This window comes from Ranitomeya imitator, chromosome 1, assembly GCF_032444005.1.
Source record: "Ranitomeya imitator isolate aRanImi1 chromosome 1, aRanImi1.pri, whole genome shotgun sequence".
Taxonomy (NCBI): domain Eukaryota; kingdom Metazoa; phylum Chordata; class Amphibia; order Anura; family Dendrobatidae; genus Ranitomeya; species Ranitomeya imitator.
In genome coordinates, this window is record NC_091282.1 from 769,984,293 (window position 1) to 770,004,024 (window position 19,732).

Genomic DNA, 19,732 nt, shown 5'->3' on the forward strand with positions numbered 1-19,732 from the left:
CAGATGTCTGTCCAGCTTCTGTTTGAAGACTTCAATGGAAGGAGAACTCGCCACTTCGCGTGGCAGCTTGTTCTATTCATTGATCACCCTCACGTCAAAATTTTTTCCTAATATCTAATCTGTATCTTCTCCCTTTCAGTTTCATTCCATTGCTTCTCGTGTTTCCCTGTGCAAATGAGAATAATTATGATCCCTCTACACTGTGACAGCCCTTCAGATATTTGTAGACATCTATTAAGTCTTGTCTTAGCCTTCATTTTTGCAAGCTAAACATTCCCAGATCCTTTTACCGTTTCACGTAGGACATACTTATTTAGTCTGCTCACCATCCTGGTTGCTCTTCTCTGAACTTGTTCCACTTTTTCAATGTCTGTTTTAAAATGTGGTGTCTAAAACTGGACACAGGATTCTGGATGAGGCCTGACCAAGGAGGAGGAATAGAGTGGGATAATTACGTCACATGATCTAGACTTCATGTTTCTCTTAATACATCCTAAAACTGGTATTGGCAGCATCTTGCTCCACTTTACAAGTCCCTTACCTGGAGTTGTCCACGCGGCCTCTCTGATTGGGCTCTTATTTTCTGTAGTGAGATAGTGTAGGGTGGCTTTTTGTGGGCATGTGGAGGTTAAACCTGTGGCGTTCCTTGTGTCCATGCCCCGGATCTGTGGTGGCGGCAATGAGCGCCACTTGGCAGGAATCTGTTGTTGTTTCTGGGTGTCAGGAGCAATGTCCTGGAGCTCAGGTCTGATCTGTCTTGGCCTGGTGACACACACTCTCAGTGCTGAGTCCGCAGATCTTTTGTTCAACATTTTCTTTTCATTTTCTGTCTTTTACTTGAATCTCAGTGTTTCATCTCCTGTCAGACTGAATAGAGAGAAGCGGTGGCCGCTCCACGTAGCTCTGTATTGTCCCTGAAAATCCAGAGGATATGGCTTGTAGTAATCCGGCCCTGGAGCGCGGACTCTGGGGTCTGTGACCAGCCATGAGGTGGTGCCAGCGTCTCGTCTCGTATGTCCTGAGCTTGCTGTGTCTGGCCAACCTCATAGACTTACAGCAGTTTTCACATTGCATCCTTGCTTTGTGAAGTGTTCTTTAACCCTAAGGACAGGGCGATTTTTAGCTTGTTTTGTATTTTCTTTGCTTTGTTTGATAGCTTTGTGGCTTGTTTTGCAGGCCAAGCGGTAGTTTTAAATGACATTTTACCATATGATGTAGTGAAAATAAGAAAATTTCACCTGCCGTTGTTTAGTAATGAAAGAAAATCACCATTTCACAATTGTCTTTTTGATGCTTGTTCTTACGGTGCTCATTGTGCTTTAGTCATGACCTGGGAACAAGACTTTCCAGCTTGGCCCCATTGCACTGAAATCAGCTCAAATTTTTTGTTGTTTATTTAAGTGGTATTATTTATTTTTATTTATTTATTTTTTTTGGGGGGGGGGGGGGGAATTTGCACATAAAAAATTAAGTTACTTGTCTTGTCATTTTGTGAGACCTATAACTTTAGCTTTTTAGCTTCCTGTTGATGGAGCTATGTGAAAGCTTTTTTTTGCACATAAACATGTTTATATTGAAACAAATTTGCGTTACTTGTGACTTTTTGAAATTTTTATTCCAATTTTTGGGATCAATCTGGCGGGTTTTTTTCTTCTTTTTTCAGCACTTATTATATCCAATAAGTATTTTTATATTTTATAAGTTTAGACAAATACACATGCAGCAATACCACTGATTGGCCCATGTACTCAGCCATGTGCACAAAACAATTGTGAAAATACATCACTATTTACACAGGATACTCCACAATATCAGCCAGTGTAATTAATGTGTACTTGTCCAAGTTGTGGGCAGGTGTTGAAAAAATGCTGCAAAGCAAAAAGCTTCCAAAAATTAGAAATTTTAAAAGTTTGTTTTTCAATTAACAAAATACAAAGTGACTGAGGAAAAGAGAGAGGTAAACATCAGTATCCGGTGACTGCTCGTCATCTCCATCATCAGTATCTGGTGATCGCCCGTCGCCTCCATTATCAGTATCTGGTGACTGCTCGTCATCTCCATCATCAGTATCTGGTGATCGCCCGTCGCCTCCATTATCAGTATCTGGTGACTGCTCGTCATCTCCATCATCAGTATCCGGTGACTGCCCGTCGCCTCCATCATCAGTATCTGGTGACTGCTCGTCATCTCCATCATCAGTATCTGGTGACTGCTCGTCATCTCCATCATCAGTATCTGGTGATCGCCCGTCGCCTCCATCATCAGTATCCGGTGACTGCTCGTCATCTCCATCATCACTTTCTGGTGATCGCCCGTTGCCTCCATCATCAGGATCTGGTGACTGCCTGTCACCTCCAGTTTCCTACTCCACACTGATGAGGGGCAAATACCCCAAAACAGCTGTCTGTGGATGGATACCATGTTTTGGCATAGGTGGTTTTCCTTTTGGATGCTGCCCTTCCCGTGGTTGTTCCTTCCCGGTGAAAGACCTGGCTATTTATTGCTTGCGTTGAGAAACACGTGATGGTGTCTCCACGGCTTTTCTACATGCCTGTCACCTCCATCATCAGTATTCGGTGACCGCTCGTCATCTCCATCACCAGTGTCAGGGATATAATATTTTGTCAGGACTTTATTATTCCCACAAATCCCTGATATCAGAGGCTGGTTAGGTCACGAGTACCACCCACTGTGATATTTGGAGCGAACCGCTCTCTGCTGCCTCCTATCGTCCAAACAATTACACAATTGGCTGACAATCAACGGAGAAGGCCGAAGCCTGTTCGCATCACTAGGCCTTCTTATTTTAGGAAATCCAAATTTATGCAATAACTCCTCATAGTGCGATCACAGAAGTTTGAGACTGGTGTCATTTTCTGTATCAGGATTTTGTCTACGCGTAGAGACCAAACATGGCCTAGCTGCTGGCAGTTATATGGCCCCTATGGCTTTGGGGCCTTTTGGTGGGTTTTATAAATGAGAGAAATTATGGGTATTTTTGCCTAGTTAACCTGGTGCTGAACATATACGTCTCATTAATATCGGATGTATAGAAATTGCAATATTTAATAATATTTTCTTCCAGAGACAAACTGTCTGCTGGTTTATTGTAAGTACAGTGACCATGGCTATTTGTAAAGGGTGTCAGATCTTCTTTTGCTCCCCTTAGATCCCAACTACCTTTTCCTGTCTCTCTCTGTGGACAATACACATCATCTTCAGTCACCTGGACATAAAGAGGAATCCTTGCATTTTAATTAATCTGCTTCACATAGCTGTACGTTGCATTTTACATAAAGACAGCATGGACATGACAATTGGTAGATGAAAGAAAAAAGGGAGGGGGTGCTCCCTTCGAGGGAATTAGTGAGATATCGATTGGGCTTGATGTAATAGAGGATTACAAGAGATATGATCCATGTTTATCCCATGAGCAATAATGATGATTGCATTAGGCATTACAGTGGTGATTACTATATGTTTTGTCCCTTTTTTATTTAATTCAATTTAATTTAGTCTTTCCCTTCCCATGTCCCATTTCCCCCCTTCCCAGTTGTTTTTAAATTTCTGTGTTTACCCGAAGCGGGTAATATATTTGTGTAAAAATTGTTAAAAAACTTCAATAAAGATACTTTATTTAAAAAAAAAAATAGAGGGAGGGAGATATGAGGGACCTGAAGGATTTTTAATATTTTATATAACAATCAGTATCTGGTGACCGCTTGTCACCTCCACCATCACTATCTGGTGACCGCCCATTGCCTCCATCATCAGTATCTGGTGACCGCCCGGCACCTTCCTCATCAGTATCTGGTGACCACCCGTGGCCTCCGTAAGCAGTATCTGGTGACCGCCCGACACCTTCGTCATCAGTATCTGGTGACCGCCTGGCACCTTCCTCATCAGTATCTGGTGACCGCCTGGCACCTTCCTCATTATTATCTGGTGACCGCCTGGCACCTTCCTCATCAGTATCTGGTGACCGCCTGGCACCTTCCTCAGCAGTATCTGGTGACTGCCTGCTGCCTCCATATTATGTATCTCGTGACCTCCTGTCCTCTCCATCATCAGTATCTGGTGACTGCCCGTTGCCTTCATCATCAGTATCTGGTGACTGCCCGTCGCCTCCATCATCAGTATCTGATGACCGCCTGTCGCCTCCATCATCAGTATCTGGTGACCGCTCGTCACCTCCATCATCAGTATCACCTCCATTACTTCTTCTCGTCACTTGTACGCAGGTTATGGAGTATTTCAGCAGGAGCTTGTACCAAACATCTTGGAGACCTCACCCCAGATCTTCTGTACATGAGTCTTGTGTGGATTCTCCTGTCTCTTCATGTGATCCCAGACAGACTGGATGATGTCAGATCAGGGATCTGCGAGGCCGTATACAAGCAGACACCCATCATGTGATGCTGTTGGGGGGTGTCTGATTGGCTCCAAATTTATTCTGCATCTGAACATTGACCCCCATTATCCAGCCAAAGTCATTAAGAACAAGGAGCCCTGATTAAATACTGATGGGATTTACATTTCTATTTTGTTAATTAAGTTGAATTTTGTTAATTAGTGATAAACTATTAACTCTTCTGTTTTTAAAGCTTTTCACTTTGCAACATGTTATCATCACCTGCCGAACACTTTTGCACTGTGCTGTAAATGCTTCTTCCTTCCACAATGATTTACCTACAGAAGACCAGACCTTTACTGTTGTCGGGAGAGACGAGCGCTGTCTTGTCCTGCATTGACCTGACATTGTTCGTTGTGGTGTGGGTTTGTGTCCTCGGTATGGGCAGTCGGTGTTGGCCAGAGGGTAATATGTCTGCGACTGACTGTAGACAACACATGGAGGCAGTGCAGGGCACTCAGGGCAAACAATGGGGTGACCCAGCTCAACTGATTAAAATCTCCAGTTAGTGTGACACCGGGAACATGGCAGCGGGCAGGACCCTCCACCGTGCCCAGTGTCATAATGACCTCTTCACTTGGCATGCACATGGCGTGCCCATTGAGAAGCACAGCCTCGGCCCCTCATGGAATAAATCATGGTGCACAAAGGGCAATTTATTGGTTGTAGGGGCAATAAATAATGGCCCCACAAAACCTGACCTTTCCAACCCAAGCACATTAATTCCATCGCAGTGGCCTCAGTGGGCAGAGATTGTGCTGACAATACAACCATTTGGATTCTTTTTAGTGTGAATTTGGGGGGCTGCGCAGGGAGGTGAGTGCTGGCAAAGACGCCAAAACCCAACAGAAGCCGCGCTTTGCTTTAATTTCCTGCTACTCTCTCACCACCTGTATAAACTTTCCCGCGGTTAATCCAAAAGATTTCCAACATTGCCCTTGAAGTTCCAGCTTCCTCCATCTGAAGGGGCCTCAACAGCAGAAACAGGATTTACATTCGCTTGGCTGCCAGAAACAGAGCTGTGTGAGAATAATATTAGAGCCCGGTCACATGTGGAAAAAGAAGCTGGATTCCCAGACGGAGGGAGCGACTCCAGCCCGCAGCCCTCGACACAGCACAATGCTAATGGCTGCCGACCTGCAAGAGATCTGGAACACCATTGTCTGTAATAGTAGTTGATCCTGGTGATAGTGGTCGGTCCGAGTGATTGAGGTCTGCCCTGGTGATTGCGGTCCATCCTGCTGATAGCGGTCCGTCCTGCTCATAGTGGTCAGTCCTGCAGATAGCGGTCCGTCCTGCAGATAGCGGTCCGTCCTGGTGATTGCGGTCTGTCCTGATGATTGCGGTCTGCCCTGGTGATTGCGGTCTGCCCTGGTGATTGCGGTCTGCCCTGGTGATTGCGGTCCGTCCTACTGATAGCGGTCCGTCCTACTGATAGCGGTCTGCACTGGTGTTTGCGGTCCATCCTGTTGATATTCGTCCGGCATGGTGATAGTGGTCTTTGCTGCTGATAGCAGTCTTTCCTGGTAATTGCAGTCCGTCCTTGTGATAGCGATCCATCCTGCTGATAGCGGTCCGTCCTGCTGATAGCCGTCCTGCATGGTGATTGCGATCCGTCCTGCTGATAGCGGTCCGCCCTGGTGTTTGCGGTCCGTCCTGTTGATAGCCATCCGACATGGTGATAGCGGTCTGTGCTGCTGATAGCAGTCTGTCCTGGTGATAGCGGTCCGTCCTGCTGATAGCGGTCCGTCCTGCTGATAGCGGTCTGTCCTGCTGATAGCAGTCCGCCCTGGTGTTTGCGGTCCGTCCTGTTCATAGCCGTCCGGCATGGTGATAGCGGTCTGTGCTGCTGATAGCAGTCTGTCCTGCTAATAGCGGTCTGCCCTGGTGTTTGCGGTCCGTCCTGTGCTGCTGATAGCAGTCTGTCCTGCTGATAGCGGTCCATCCTGCTGATAGCGGTCAATCCTGCTGATAGCGGTCCGTCCTGCTGATAGCGGTCCGTCCTGCTGGTAGCGGTCCGTCCTGCTGATAGCGGTCCGCCCTGGTGTTTGCGGTCCGTCCTGTTGATAGCCGTCCGGTATGGTGATAGCGGTCTGTGCTGCTGATAGCAGTCTGTCCTGCTGATAGCGGTCCGTCCTGCTGATAGCGGTCCGTCTTGCTGATAGCGGTCCGTCTTGCTGATAGCGGTCCGTCCTGCTGATAGCGGTCCGCCCTGGTGTTTGCCGTCCGTCCTGTTCATAGCCGTCCGGCATGGTGATAGCGGTCCGTCCTGCTGATAGCGGTCCGTCCTGCTGATAGCGGTCCGCCCTGGTGTTTGCCGTCCGTCCTGTTCATAGCCGTCCGGCATGGTGATAGCGGTCCGTCCTGCTGATAGCGGTCCGTCCTGCTGATAGCGGTCCATCCTGCTGATAGCAGTCTGTCCTGCTGATAGCGGTCCGTCCTGCTGATAGCGGTCCGTCCTGCTAATAGCGGTCCACCCTGGTGTTTGCCGTCTGTCCTGTTCATAGCCGTCCGGCATGGTGGATAGCGGTCCGTCCTGCTGATAGCAGTCAGTCCTGCTGATAGCGGTCCGTCCTGCTGATAGCGGTCCGTCCTGCTGATAGCGGTCCGTCCTGCTGATAGCGGTCCGTCCTGCTGATAGCGGTCCGTCCTGCTGATAGCGGTATGCCCTGGTGTTTGCGGTCCGTCCTGTTGATAGCCGTCCGGCATGGTGATAGCGGTCTGTGCTGCTGATAGCTGTCTGTCCGTCATTGTCCAGTAACCATTCAGTCACCACCTATAGCCCTACCTGTGTGCTGCCACGATTCCCACCATTAATGGCACTTTATATCATTCCTGCCAGATGCGAGGATATAGTGAAGCGGCCTCTGGGAAAGACGCAATGCCGGCATTTCCAGAATTGATTCCTGGCTTTATCTTCTCTGCACCATTAGTTCTGTAGCATCAGCAATATTCCCCTTCTATATTCTCGTGACACCAGAGCTGTCTACATCCGAAACCTCTTCTAGTTCTGTCATTTTGGTTGCTCCCCAGTAATGATCAGCATTGTTTTTATGTGCAGTACATTTTGATTTCCGCTGTTTTCTGTAAATAACATTGAGCACATTTTCTACCATCGGCCACAACCCATTCCAAGGAGTCTTCCCTAGAAAGTTGCCCCCTTGCTGCACAGAAGTTCACTTTCCTGCAGCGGGCGCTGCTGCATCGTGAGGCCAGCCTCCGTCTCTTTGCTGTTCGGTATCTTGCTCTGACACTTGTGCCAAGCCTTGCATTTTGTGTACTTATTATTTCCCTGACAGCCATTCCATATCTCGCCGCTTCCTGCACTCCTAGCAAAAGCTGCAAAACTCATTTTGCTGGAGCCAATTTAATGCAGATAAATCTCAATGAACAGCAGAAATAGGAATGAGAGCGTCCCCGAAATGGGACAGAGATTAGGTCTGGCCGGGGAAATCACAGCGGGGGAGGAGGGGGCTTGTAGGGACACACGTAGCCTGGTTGTAGGGTGTAAAATCTGGGAGCAAAGAATCTCACCTTATGTCGCATGCAGCCTTGTGCACATTAATAGGGACAAGCTCCTGTGGTGGCAGCATTGTACGAGGCCCTCCTGAGTCACCCGTCAGGTGAGGAGGACGCCATCCACACGAAGTAAGAAGTTCCAACCATCAGGTGAGGAGGGGGCTCACGTGCGAGTCCCCTGTATTCGAGCAAATTGACCCCCCCGGTATAGCTGCCCCACTCTCTGATCACCACTGATCTTCAAGTTTTCGACCAATGAGAGATGCAAAAATGTGTCTGCAGGACGAGAAACCAGAGCCGCGTGCAGTAAGGGTGAAATGCACAGAAATGCATTTAGGAAGATTGTCTGTAACTGGTGCAAGGAAAAACCAGTGCAGGATGCAATGAAAGGGGATGTCTGGTTCATTAGGGCGCACTCACCAGCTTTAACCCCTTCTTGGATCCTTCTTGTATCTCTGGCGGTTATGGCTGGACATGAAGCCATGACATCCAGTTGTTTGGGCACATGACCTCTGAGGCCTGTGATTGATTGCTTTGGTCAGGTGACTGAAAACAGAAAGTTTTTTTTTTTAAGAAATTGAACAAACCTTTAATAAAGTGCTTTTAAAGAAAATAAACTGTCAATGGTTGGATTGTTGGGGGTGATTGCTTGGTCTTGATATATGGCCTCATTGTTTGCTGAGGTTGCCACACTCCCCTCTTCCATCTCGGCCTTCCCATGGGGTCTCATCTCACTGGACCAACCACGTGTTGTCGTTTCTGTGTGCACTGTGAGATTGGAGATGACTGCCTGATGTACTCTTGGGGTCCATTAATGTGAACGGCCAGCACCTGCACTTATTGAGTCCTGCAGCATGGGGCCATGATTGTGTCCGCAGGCAGATGAAGCAGAGCCATTCTCCACTGACTCTTGCTGTCTTCTGTTTGCAGAGCTTCTGGACAAGAGCCGCAGACAAGACGAGGAGATGTGGTTGCTGCAGGTGAGTGATATCTGTCGGTATCTTCCGTCTCTGCTGCTCTCTGCGCCGTCACACGACGTTGGTAACTGTTCCCTGCTTCTGGATGGAGAGGATTTGGTAACTTTGCAGAGATCAACGTGCTCTTGGTTATATTTTCTGGGTTGCTCTGACCTGTGTGTAAAGGCTCGAGGAATAATGAGCTCTGCTTGACTGAGGAACATCTGAATACTTTTCAATGTTCTGCAATTTTGGTGTAATTATTGGAGCCATTACAGCTCGGTGGTGGAGATGGGGCCGGCGGCGTCTTGCACAGGCGCTCCATTATACGCTCGTCTGGAGATGGGTCGGGAGGAAGTGGTTCATCTTTAGTGTTTGAGGACACTCCGCTCCCTCAATTTCTACGATATATAAATTGCGGCACACACGTCTGGCTTTTATGTGGACAATCTGCTGCTTTCAGTGATCCAGGCTGACCACCGATATTAGAAGGTTTTCTCATGCAGTCTGGACAGCTTCTTAGTCTGGTATTTTTAATCCAGAAGTTTTCAATCCCTGACAGCAAGCAGAGATCTTGAAAATAGTCAGGAAGTGAAACAAAACAATAAGGGTTGCAGAACTGTCAAGGAGCATCTTCTCCAGGGCACAAGCCGGGGCCATAATTGTCTCTTTGCGACTGCTGAGAACTTTTGAGTTAATTTGTCCATGTTCAGTTGGTTGACATTAGGCCGCGCTCACATTGTAGCCACATTGCGGTATTTCACATAGCGGTACAAACTTTACTATTTTATTACAATATGGAATACTGCTGTAAAAGCGATTCAGAACCGAACTGTGACTGTACTGTGCGAACACAGCCTAGGTATCCTACTGCTTCCCCACAAGCCCTCACAAGATGCGACTGCCCCGAAAAAGATCATGGCACACAGACACAGCCTTGCCAGGGTGGGAAGGTGTAAAATCTTGATATACTGTGATGCCACTGAAAAGCTTACACTTCGTCAATTAGTTACCAGTGAGGCAGGAATGATGGGAGTCTTGTGACTTGATGTAATGGATGACACTTGTGCTGGACTGGATGACATTTATGTTTTTTCCCCCCCAGGATCGGGTTGTGGATCTGGAGCGGGTGAGTTATTTTTCTGAAACATCTCACATAATTGATGTTGAGAACTTATTATGTTGCCATAGGAGAGAGTCGAAGAGCTTGTTCACCTCAATGATGGGGGATGGTGCCTATAGACTTATGGGGTATATTGGGGTGCTTCTGCTGCCCACAAAGCCACAGTGAAGTCAAAGTGTCTGTACCTTTCATCAATCTGTACCGACTGTGAGGGCACTGGAGAAAATGAATGGCAGAATGAGAATGACGGCCAGGAAGACAGTGACTGGTAGGAGGAGAATGAGAGTGACGGGCAGGAGGAGGATGGGAGTGACGGGTACGATGAGAGTGATGGGCAAGATGAAATTGACTGGCAGGATGAGAATGCCGAGCAGGATGAGAATAAGGATGACGGGCAGGATAAGGATGACAGGCAGGATAAAGATGACTTGCAGGATGAGGGTCAGGATGAGGCTGACGGTCAGGATGAGGATGACTGTCAGGATGAGGATGACTGTCAGGATGAGGATGACTGTCAGGATGAGGATGACTGTCAGGATGAGGATGACGGTCAGGATGAGGATGACGGTCAGGATGAGGATGACGGTCAGGATGAGGATGACGGTCAGGATGAGGATGACGGTCAGGATGAGGATGACTGTCAGGATGAGGATGACTGTCAGGATGAGGATGACGGTCAGGATGAGGATGACGGGCAGGATGAGAATGACGGGCAGGATGAGGATGACGGGCAGGATAAGGATGGCGGGCAGGATCAGAATAAGGATGACGGCCAGGATGAGCATGACGGGCAGGATGACATGACGGGCAGGATGAACATGACGGGCAGAATGAGAATAAGGATGACGGGCAGGATGAGACTGTCCCTCAGTAATATATTCAGAGATTACACATTTTATGTATTAAACGTAGTTTTATTATTATTATTTATTGTTATAGCACCATCTATTCCATGGCGCTTTACATGTGAGGAGGGGTATACATAATAAAAACAAGTACAATAATCTTGAACAATACAAGTCATAACTGGTACAGGAGGAGTGAGGACCCTGCCCGCGAAGGCTCACAGTCTACAAAAGATGGGTGAGGATACAGTAGGTGAGGATAGAGCTGGTCGTGCAGCGGTTTGGTCAATCGGTGGTTACTGCAGGTTGTAGGCTTGTCGGAAGAGGTAGGTCTTCAGGCTCGTTTTGAAGGTTTCGATGGTAGGCGAGAGTCTGATGTGTTGTGGTAGATAGTTCCAGAGTAGGGGGGATGTACGAGAGAAATCTTGTATGCGATTGTGGGAAGAGGAGATAAGAGGGGAGTAGAGAAGGAGATCTTGTTTTAGCAGTAATGGCCTCCACACCTTTCCTGAATATTATAACTTTCAACTTTTTGTGCAAATCCCAGCCAGCTACTACTATACTACTTTATGGGGCAGAACAGGAATTCATGGGAAGTTTTCCATTTTTGTGGCATCTTCCTCCAGCATGTGACTGTAGTAGATTTCTGGTGGAGGTGCATGCCAATTGAGAGCCGCCCTAATTAATTACTGTAAGTGGTGCATTGTAATTCAGTGACCCTTGTGGGCACAGCCCCATTCTCATGAAGCCGCCCCTATGTGTTGGGGGGTTAGCCTCTTCAGCACTGAGTCATTTGAGGTCTTTAGGACGAAGCTTCCCTTTTTTTACCTTTTTACTATCCTCATTCTTGGAGCTATATTTTAGTTTTCTGTTCCTTTGTATCAATGTGTGAGGGCTTGTGTTTTGCTGGATGAATTGTATTTGTCAGGCACCATTTTAGGGTACATATGACTCATTATCTCTTTCTTGGAAGAAACCTTAAAAACAGTTCTACCATTTTCATTTTAAATTTGACGCTGTTCATGGTGCTGCGTAAATAAGATAAATTGTAGTTTTATAGTTTTTAAGGTTGAAAGTCGACATAAGTCCATCGAGCTCAACCTATAGCCTACAGCAGTGGTAACGTGCCAGAGGGAGCATGCAGAGCCCTCTCTGTGAGCACGCACGCTGGGCCCGCCACTCTCTTCCCTTGTTCAGATGAATTTGCGTCTAAAAGACGCAAATACATTTGAACAGGACTGGGGCAGAAGAGCGCCTGTCAGCCCCGGGTCCGATGTGCAGCCATGTAATGACTTCATCATGCTACTGACCTCCTCACACTGCTACCTGCATCGGGGCCGCACAGGAGCAATGACAGTGCGAGCGGGCAGCGGTAAGAGCTCCAGCAGGAGCCCAACATCAAATGAATCACTGTGAAAGGGGGCACAGTTTTCAGACGCAGTGTGTGGGGATGGGGGGCTGCTTTATTCAGTGGTGTGTGTGAATTGTGCAGGGGGCAGTGTTCGTATATGTGTGTGTGTATATATATATATATATATATATATGTATATATGTATAAATATATATATATATGTGTGTGTGTATATATATATATATATATATATGTGTGTGTATATATATATATATATATATATATATATATATACAGTGGGGCAAAAAAGTATTTAGTCAGTCAGCAATAGTGCAAGTTCCACCACTTAAAATGATGAGAGGCGTCTGTAATTTACATCATAGGTAGACCTCAACTATGGGAGACAAACTGAGAAAAAAAAATCCAGAAAATCACATTGTCTGTTTTTTTAACATTTTATTTGCATATTATGGTGGAAAATAAGTATTTGGTCAGAAACAAAATTTCATCTCAATACTTTGTAATATATCCTTTGTTGGCAATGACAGAGGTCAAACGTTTTCTGTAAGTCTTCACAAGGTTGCCACACACTGTTGTTGGTATGTTGGCCCATTCCTCCATGCAGATCTCCTCTAGAGCAGTGATGTTTTTGGCTTTTCGCTTGGCAACACGGACTTTCAACTCCCTCCAAAGGTTTTCTATAGGGTTGAGATCTGGAGACTGGCTAGGCCACTCCAGGACCTTGAAATGCTTCTTACCAAGCCACTCCTTCGTTGCCCTGGCGGTGTGCTTTGGACCATTGTCATGTTGAAAGACCCAGCCACGTTTCATCTTCAATGCCCTTGCTGATGGAAAGAGGTTTGCACTCAAAATCTCACGATACATGGCCCCATTCATTCTTTCATGTACCCGGATCAGTCGTCCTGGCCCCTTTGCAGAGAAACAGCCCCAAAGCATGATGTTTCCACCACCATGCTTTACAGTAGGTATGGTGTTTGATGGATGCAACTCAGTATTCTTTTTCCTCCAAACATGACAAGTTGTGTTTCTACCAAACAGTTCCAGTTTGGTTTCATCAGACCATAGGACATTCTCCCAAAACTCCTCTGGATCATCCAAATGCTCTCTAGCAAACTTCAGACGGGCCCGGACATGTACTGGCTTAAGCAGTGGGACACGTCTGGCACTGCAGGATCTGAGTCCATGGTGGCGTAGTGTGTTACTTATGGTAGGCCTTGTTACATTGGTCCCAGCTCTCTGCAATTCATTCACTAGGTCCCCCCGCGTGGTTCTGGGATTTTTGCTCACCGTTCTTGTGATCATTCTGACCCCACGGGGTGGGATTTTGCGTGGAGCCCCAGATCGAGGGAGATTATCAGTGGTCTTGTATGTCTTCCATTTTCTAATTATTGCTCCCACTGTTGATTTCTTCACTCCAAGCTGGTTGGCTATTGCAGATTCAGTCTTCCCAGCCTGTTGCAGGGCTACAATTTTGTTTCTGGTGTCCTTTGACAGCTCTTTGGTCTTCACCATAGTGGAGTTTGGAGTCAGCCTGTTTGAGGGTGTGCACAGGTGTCTTTTTATACTGATAACAAGTTTAAACAGGTGCCATTACTACAGGTAATGAGTGGAGGAAAGAGGAGACTCTTAAAGAAGAAGTTACAGGTCTGAGAGAGCCAGAAATCTTGATTGTTTGTTTCTGACCAAATACTTATTTTCCACCATAATATGCAAAAAAAAATGATAAAAAAACAGACAATGTGATTTTCTGGATTTTTTTTTTCTCAGTTTGTCTCCCATAGTTGAGGTCTACCTATGATGTAAATTACAGACGCCTCTCATCTTTTTAAGTGGTGGAACTTGCACTATTGCTGACTGACTAAATACTTTTTTGCCCCACTGTATATATATATAATAGTTCAGAGGAGCAGTGTGTATAAATTGTGCAGAGTGGCAGTGTGTGTGTATATATATATATATATATATATATATATAGTGCAGAGGGGCAGTGTATGTATGTGTATATATTGGTTCAGAAGAGTAGTGTGCATATATATTAAGCAGGGGGCAGTGTGTGTGTATATATTCTGTAAAGCACAGCGGAATATGTTGGCGCTATATAAATAAAGATTATTATATTGTTCAGAGGAGCAATGTGTATATATATATATATATATATATATATATTGTGCAGAGGGGCAGTGTGTCTATATTGTTCAGTGAAGCAGTGTGTGTGTGTGTATATAGTGTGCAGGGGGCAGTGCGTGTGTGTGTGTATATATTTATTGTTCAGAGGAGCAGTGTGTGTGTATATTGTACAGAGGGGCAGTGTAAGTGTGTGTGTGTGTGTGTGTATACAGCTCTGGCAAAAATTAAGAGACCACCACATCAGAACCCTGTCAAGGGCAGCCAAATTTCCAGACCTGAACTCCATTAAAAACCTCTGGAATATAATCAAGAGGAAGATGGATAGTCACAACTCATCAAACAAAGAAGAACTGCTTATATCTTTGTACCAGGAGCAGTGTGAAGACTGGTGGCAAGCATGCCAAGAGACAACTGGAGCAGTTTGCTCTTGAGGAGTGGGCCAAAATACCTGTCGAGAGGAGCAGAAGTCTCATTGACAGTTACAGGAATCGTTTGATTGCAGTGATTACCTCTAAAGGTTGTGCAACAAAATCTGGGTGTAGTATATATATATACAGTGGGTAAAAAAAGTATTTAGTCAGTCAGCAATAGTGCAAGTTCCACCACTTAAAAAGATGAGAGGCGTCTGTAATTTACATCATAGGTAGACCTCAACTATGGGAGACAAACTGAGAAAAAAAAATCCAGAAAATCACATTGTCTGTTTTTTTAACATTTTATTTGCATATTATGGTGGAAAATAAGTATTTGGTCAGAAACAAAATTTCATCTCAATACTTTGTAATATATCCTTTGTTGGCAATGACAGAGGTCAAACGTTTTCTGTAAATCTTCACAAGGTTGCCACACACTGTTGTTGGTATGTTGGCCCATTCCTCCATGCAGATCTCCTCTAGAGCAGTGATGTTTTTGGCTTTTCGCTTGGCAACACGGACTTTCAACTCCCTCCAAAGGTTTTCTATAGGGTTGAGATCTGGAGACTGGCTAGGCCACTCCAGGACCTTGAAATGCTTCTTACGAAGCCACTCCTTCGGTGCCCTGGCGGGGTGCTTTGGATCATTGTCATGTTGAAAGACCCATCCACGTTTCATCTTCAATGCCCTTGCTGATGGAAGGAGGTTTACACTCAAAATCTCACGATACATGGCCTCATTCATTCTTTCATGTACCCGGATCAGTCGTCCTGGCCCCTTTGCAGAGAAACAGCCCCAAAGCATGATGTTTCCACCACCATGCTTTACAGTAGGTATGGTGTTTGATGGATGCAACTCAGTATTCTTTTTCCTCCAAACACGACAAGTTGTGTTTCTACCAAACAGTTCCAGTTTGGTTTCATCAGACCATAGGATATTCTCCCAAAACTCCTCTGGATCATCCAAATGCTCTCTAGCAAACTTCAGACGGGCCCGGACATGTACTGGCTTAAGCAGTGGGACACGTCTGGCACTGCAGGATCTGAGTCCATGGTGGCGTAGTGTGTTACTTATGGTAGGCCTTGTTACATTGGTCCCAGCTCTCTGCAGTTCATTCACTAGGTCCCCCCGCGTGGTTCTGGGATTTTTGCTCACCGTTCTTGTGATCATTCTGACCCCACGGGGTGGGATTTTGCGTGGAGCCCCAGATCGAGGGAGATTATCAGTGGTCTTGTATGTCTTCCTTTTTCTAATTAATTGCTCCCACTGTTGATTTCTTCACTCCAAGCTGGTTGGCTATTGCAGATTCAGTCTTCCCAGCCTGGTGCAGGGCTACAATTTTGTTTCTGGTGTCCTTTGACAGCTCTTTGGTCTTCACCATAGTGGAGTTTGGAGTCAGACTGTTTGAGGGTGTGCACAGGTGTCTTTTTATACTGATAACAAGTTTAAACAGGTGCCATTACTACAGGTAATGAGTGGAGGAAAGAGGAGACCCTTAAAGAAGAAGTTGCAGGTCTGTGAGAGCCAGAAATCTTGATTGTTTGTTTCTGACCAAATACTTATTTTCCACCATAATATGCAAAAAAAAATGATAAAAAAACAGACAATGTGATTTTCTGGATTTTTTTTTCTCAGTTTGTCTCCCATAGTTGAGGTCTACCTATGATGTAAATTACAGACACCTCTCATCTTTTTAAGTGGTGGAACTTGCACTATTGCTGACTGACTAAATACTTTTTTGCCCCCACTGTATATATAGTGTATGTATGTGTGTATATATATATATATATATATATATATATATATATATATATATATATATAATGAATGTATGTATGTATATATATATATATATATATATATATATATATATACAGTACAGACCAAAAGTTTGGACACACCTTCACATTTAAAGATTTTTCTGTATTTTCATGTATTTTTACACTGAAGGCATCAAAACTATGAATTCACACATGTGGAATTATATACTTAACAAAAAAGTGTAAAACAACTGAAATTATGTCTTATATTCTAGGTTCTTCAAAGAAGCCACCTTTTGCTTTGATGACTGCTTTGCACACTCTTGGCATTCTCTTGATAAGCTTCAAAAGGTAGTCAACGGGAATGGTCTTCCAACAATCTTGAAGAAGTTCCCAGAGATGCTTAGTACTTGTTGGCCCTTTTGCCTTCACTCTGCGGTACAGCTCACCCCAAACCATCTCGATTAGGTTCAGATCTGGCGCAGCACCCCATCACTCTCCTTCTTGGTCAAATAGCCCTTACACAGCCTGGAGGTGTGTTTGGGGTCATTGTCCTGTTGAAAAATAAATGATGGTCCAACTAAACGCAAACCAGATGGAATAGCATGCCGCTGCAAGATGCTGTGGTAGCCATGCTGGTTCAGTATGCCTTCAATTTTGAATAAATCCCCAACAGTGTCACCAGCAAAGCACGCTCACATCATCACACCTCCTCCTCCATGCTTCATGGTGGGAACCAGGCATGTAGAGTCCATCCGTTCACCTTTTCTGCGTCGCACAAAGACACGGTGGTTGGAACCAAAGACCTCAAATTTGGACTCATCAGACCAAAGCACAGATTTCCACTGGTCTAATGCCCATTCCTTGTGTTCTTTAGCCCAAACAAGTTTCTTCTGCTTGTTGCCTGTCCTTTGCAGTGGTTTCCTAGAAGCTATTTTGCCATGAAGGCCTGCTGCACAAAGTCTCCTCTTAACAGTTGTTGTAGAGATGTGTCTGCTGAACTCTGTGTGGCATTGGCCTGGTCTCTAATCTGAGCTGCTGTTAACCTGCGATTTCTGAGGCTGGTGACTCAGATTAACTTATCCTCAGAAGCAGAGGTGACTCTTGGTCTTCCTTTCCTGGGGCGGTCCTGATGTGAGCCAGTTTCTTTGTAGCTCTTGATGTTTTTTGCCACTGCACTTGAGGACACTTTCAAAGTTTTCCCAATTTTTCGGACTGACTGACCTTCATTTCTTAAAGTAATGATTGCTGCTCGTTTTTCTTTACTTAGCTGCTTTTTTCTTGCCATAATACAAATACTAACTGTCTATTCAGTAGGACTATCAGCTGTGTATCCACTAGACTTCTGCACAACACAACTGATGGTCCCAACACCATTTATAAGGCAAGAAATCCCACTTATTAAACCTGTCAGGGCACACCTGTGAAGCGAGAACCATTCCTGGTGACTACCTCTTGAAGCTCATCAAGAGAATGCCAAGAGTGTGCAAAGCAGTCATCAAAGCAAAAGGTGGCTTCTTTGAAGAACCTAGAATATAAGACATAATTTCAGTTGTTTCACACTTTTTTGTTAAGTATATAATTCCACATGTGTTAATTCACAGTTTTGATGCCCTCAGTGTGAATGTACAATTTTCAGTCATGAAAATACAGAAAAATCTTTAAATGAGAAGGTGTGTCCAAACTTTTGGTCTGTACTGTGTGTGTGTGTGTGTGTATATATATATATATATATATATATATATATATATATATATATATATATATATATATATATATATAATCTCAAAAAATATCCTAGATATCACTGAATGAAATATTCCAGTTGTAAATCTTTATTCATTACATAGTGGAATGTGTTGAGAGCAATAAAACCTAGAAATCATTGCCGCCTCATCAGGAGCCTGCCCAGGCATTGTAGGGAGGTCATACAGGCACGTGGAGGCCGCACACACTACTGAGCATGATTTCCTTATCTTGAGGCTTTTCCACTGAAGTTGGATCAGCCTGTAACTTACCGTAATTTTCCACTTTGATTTTGAGCATCATTCCAACTCCAGACCTCCGTGGGATATTAATTGTGATTTACGTTGATAATTTTTAAGTTTTATTGTTCTCAACACATTCCACTATGTGATGAATAAAGATTTACAACTGGAATATTTCATTCAGTGATATCTAGGATGTGGGATTTTAGTGTTCCCTTTATTTTTTGAGCAGTGTATATTGTTCAGAGGAGCTGTGTGTGTGTTTACAGTTTAGAGGAGCTGTGTGTGTGTGTATTTAGCAGAGGGGTACTGTGTGTGTGTATTTTGCATGCCTCGTGTAATGTCCGCACCAGCCCCCGGTTAAATAGCCGTTTTGGCACTTTGTGGTAGGTAAGTGGGTTTTGAGTTGCCGTTAGGGCACTCTGTCTCTAAGGGTATGTGCACACATTGCAGATTTCCTGCAGATCTGCAGCTTTTTTTCCTCGCAGAAACGCTGCAGATCCGCAAGTGATTTACAGTACAAGAAATGCAGAATTTGCATAGAAAATTCCACAGTCAAATCTGAAACGTGTGCACATACCTTAAAAGTTTTGCCATCACTGGCCTAACCTGTAGATCCAGGGGAAGCCAAAACCCCACAAGGGCGATGCCAAGTGCCCCATTTTAGGGGAAACCTTCCTCCAGCTCCACATACGCCGGTCAGGTGAGGTCCCAGGATCAGTGTTGACTCATTGGCTCAGTCTGAATATGAACTAGAACTAGATGGACTTATAGTCTTCCTTCAACCTTAATAACTATGAATATGGCGACACCAAACTTCTAGTTACAGGTATTGTTTCATCTTTGTACAATAAATGCTCTGTTTTGTTCTTGTGCTGCCATATTGAGAGCCATGATTAGATTGTTGCTGGTTTGGGGCTTATTTCTTCATTAATAGGCACCTCCGGGTTTGTCACCACTTTTTGTCTGTTCATATTCCGAGAGCCGTAACGTTTTCATATTAATGGTTATGAGCCTGTGAGGTTTGGGGTTTTTTTGCAGAACGATTTGCAGTGTTCTCGGTACTAATTTGGGCCCAATGTAACTTTTCTGTGCACTTTTAATTTCTTACTTTGCGAGGTACGATGAAAAAAAAATCAAAATAAAAATATCTGGCTTTGTTTTTTTTCCAATTCACTGTTTGTTATAAATGATTAAATAGTTTTATACCTGACATTG

At 44.9% G+C, this 19,732-nt stretch overlaps 1 protein-coding gene across 9 annotated transcripts in view; it reads left to right on the forward strand.

The window, feature by feature from the left end:
* Positions 1-19,732, forward strand: part of CEP128 (centrosomal protein 128) — a 264,011-nt gene that overhangs the window by 211,823 nt on the left and 32,456 nt on the right. For 6 of the 9 annotated variants that reach the window (XM_069735747.1, XM_069735754.1, XM_069735749.1 and 3 more), the window contains 2 exons: positions 8,861-8,910; positions 9,992-10,015. In XM_069735747.1, coding sequence (XP_069591848.1) covers positions 8,861-8,910; positions 9,992-10,015 — 74 coding nt within the window. Of the gene's footprint in view, positions 1-8,858; positions 8,911-9,991; positions 10,016-19,732 lie in introns of all 9 variants that reach the window. The other 3 variants (XM_069735755.1, XM_069735756.1, XM_069735753.1) reach the window with 3 other exon arrangements.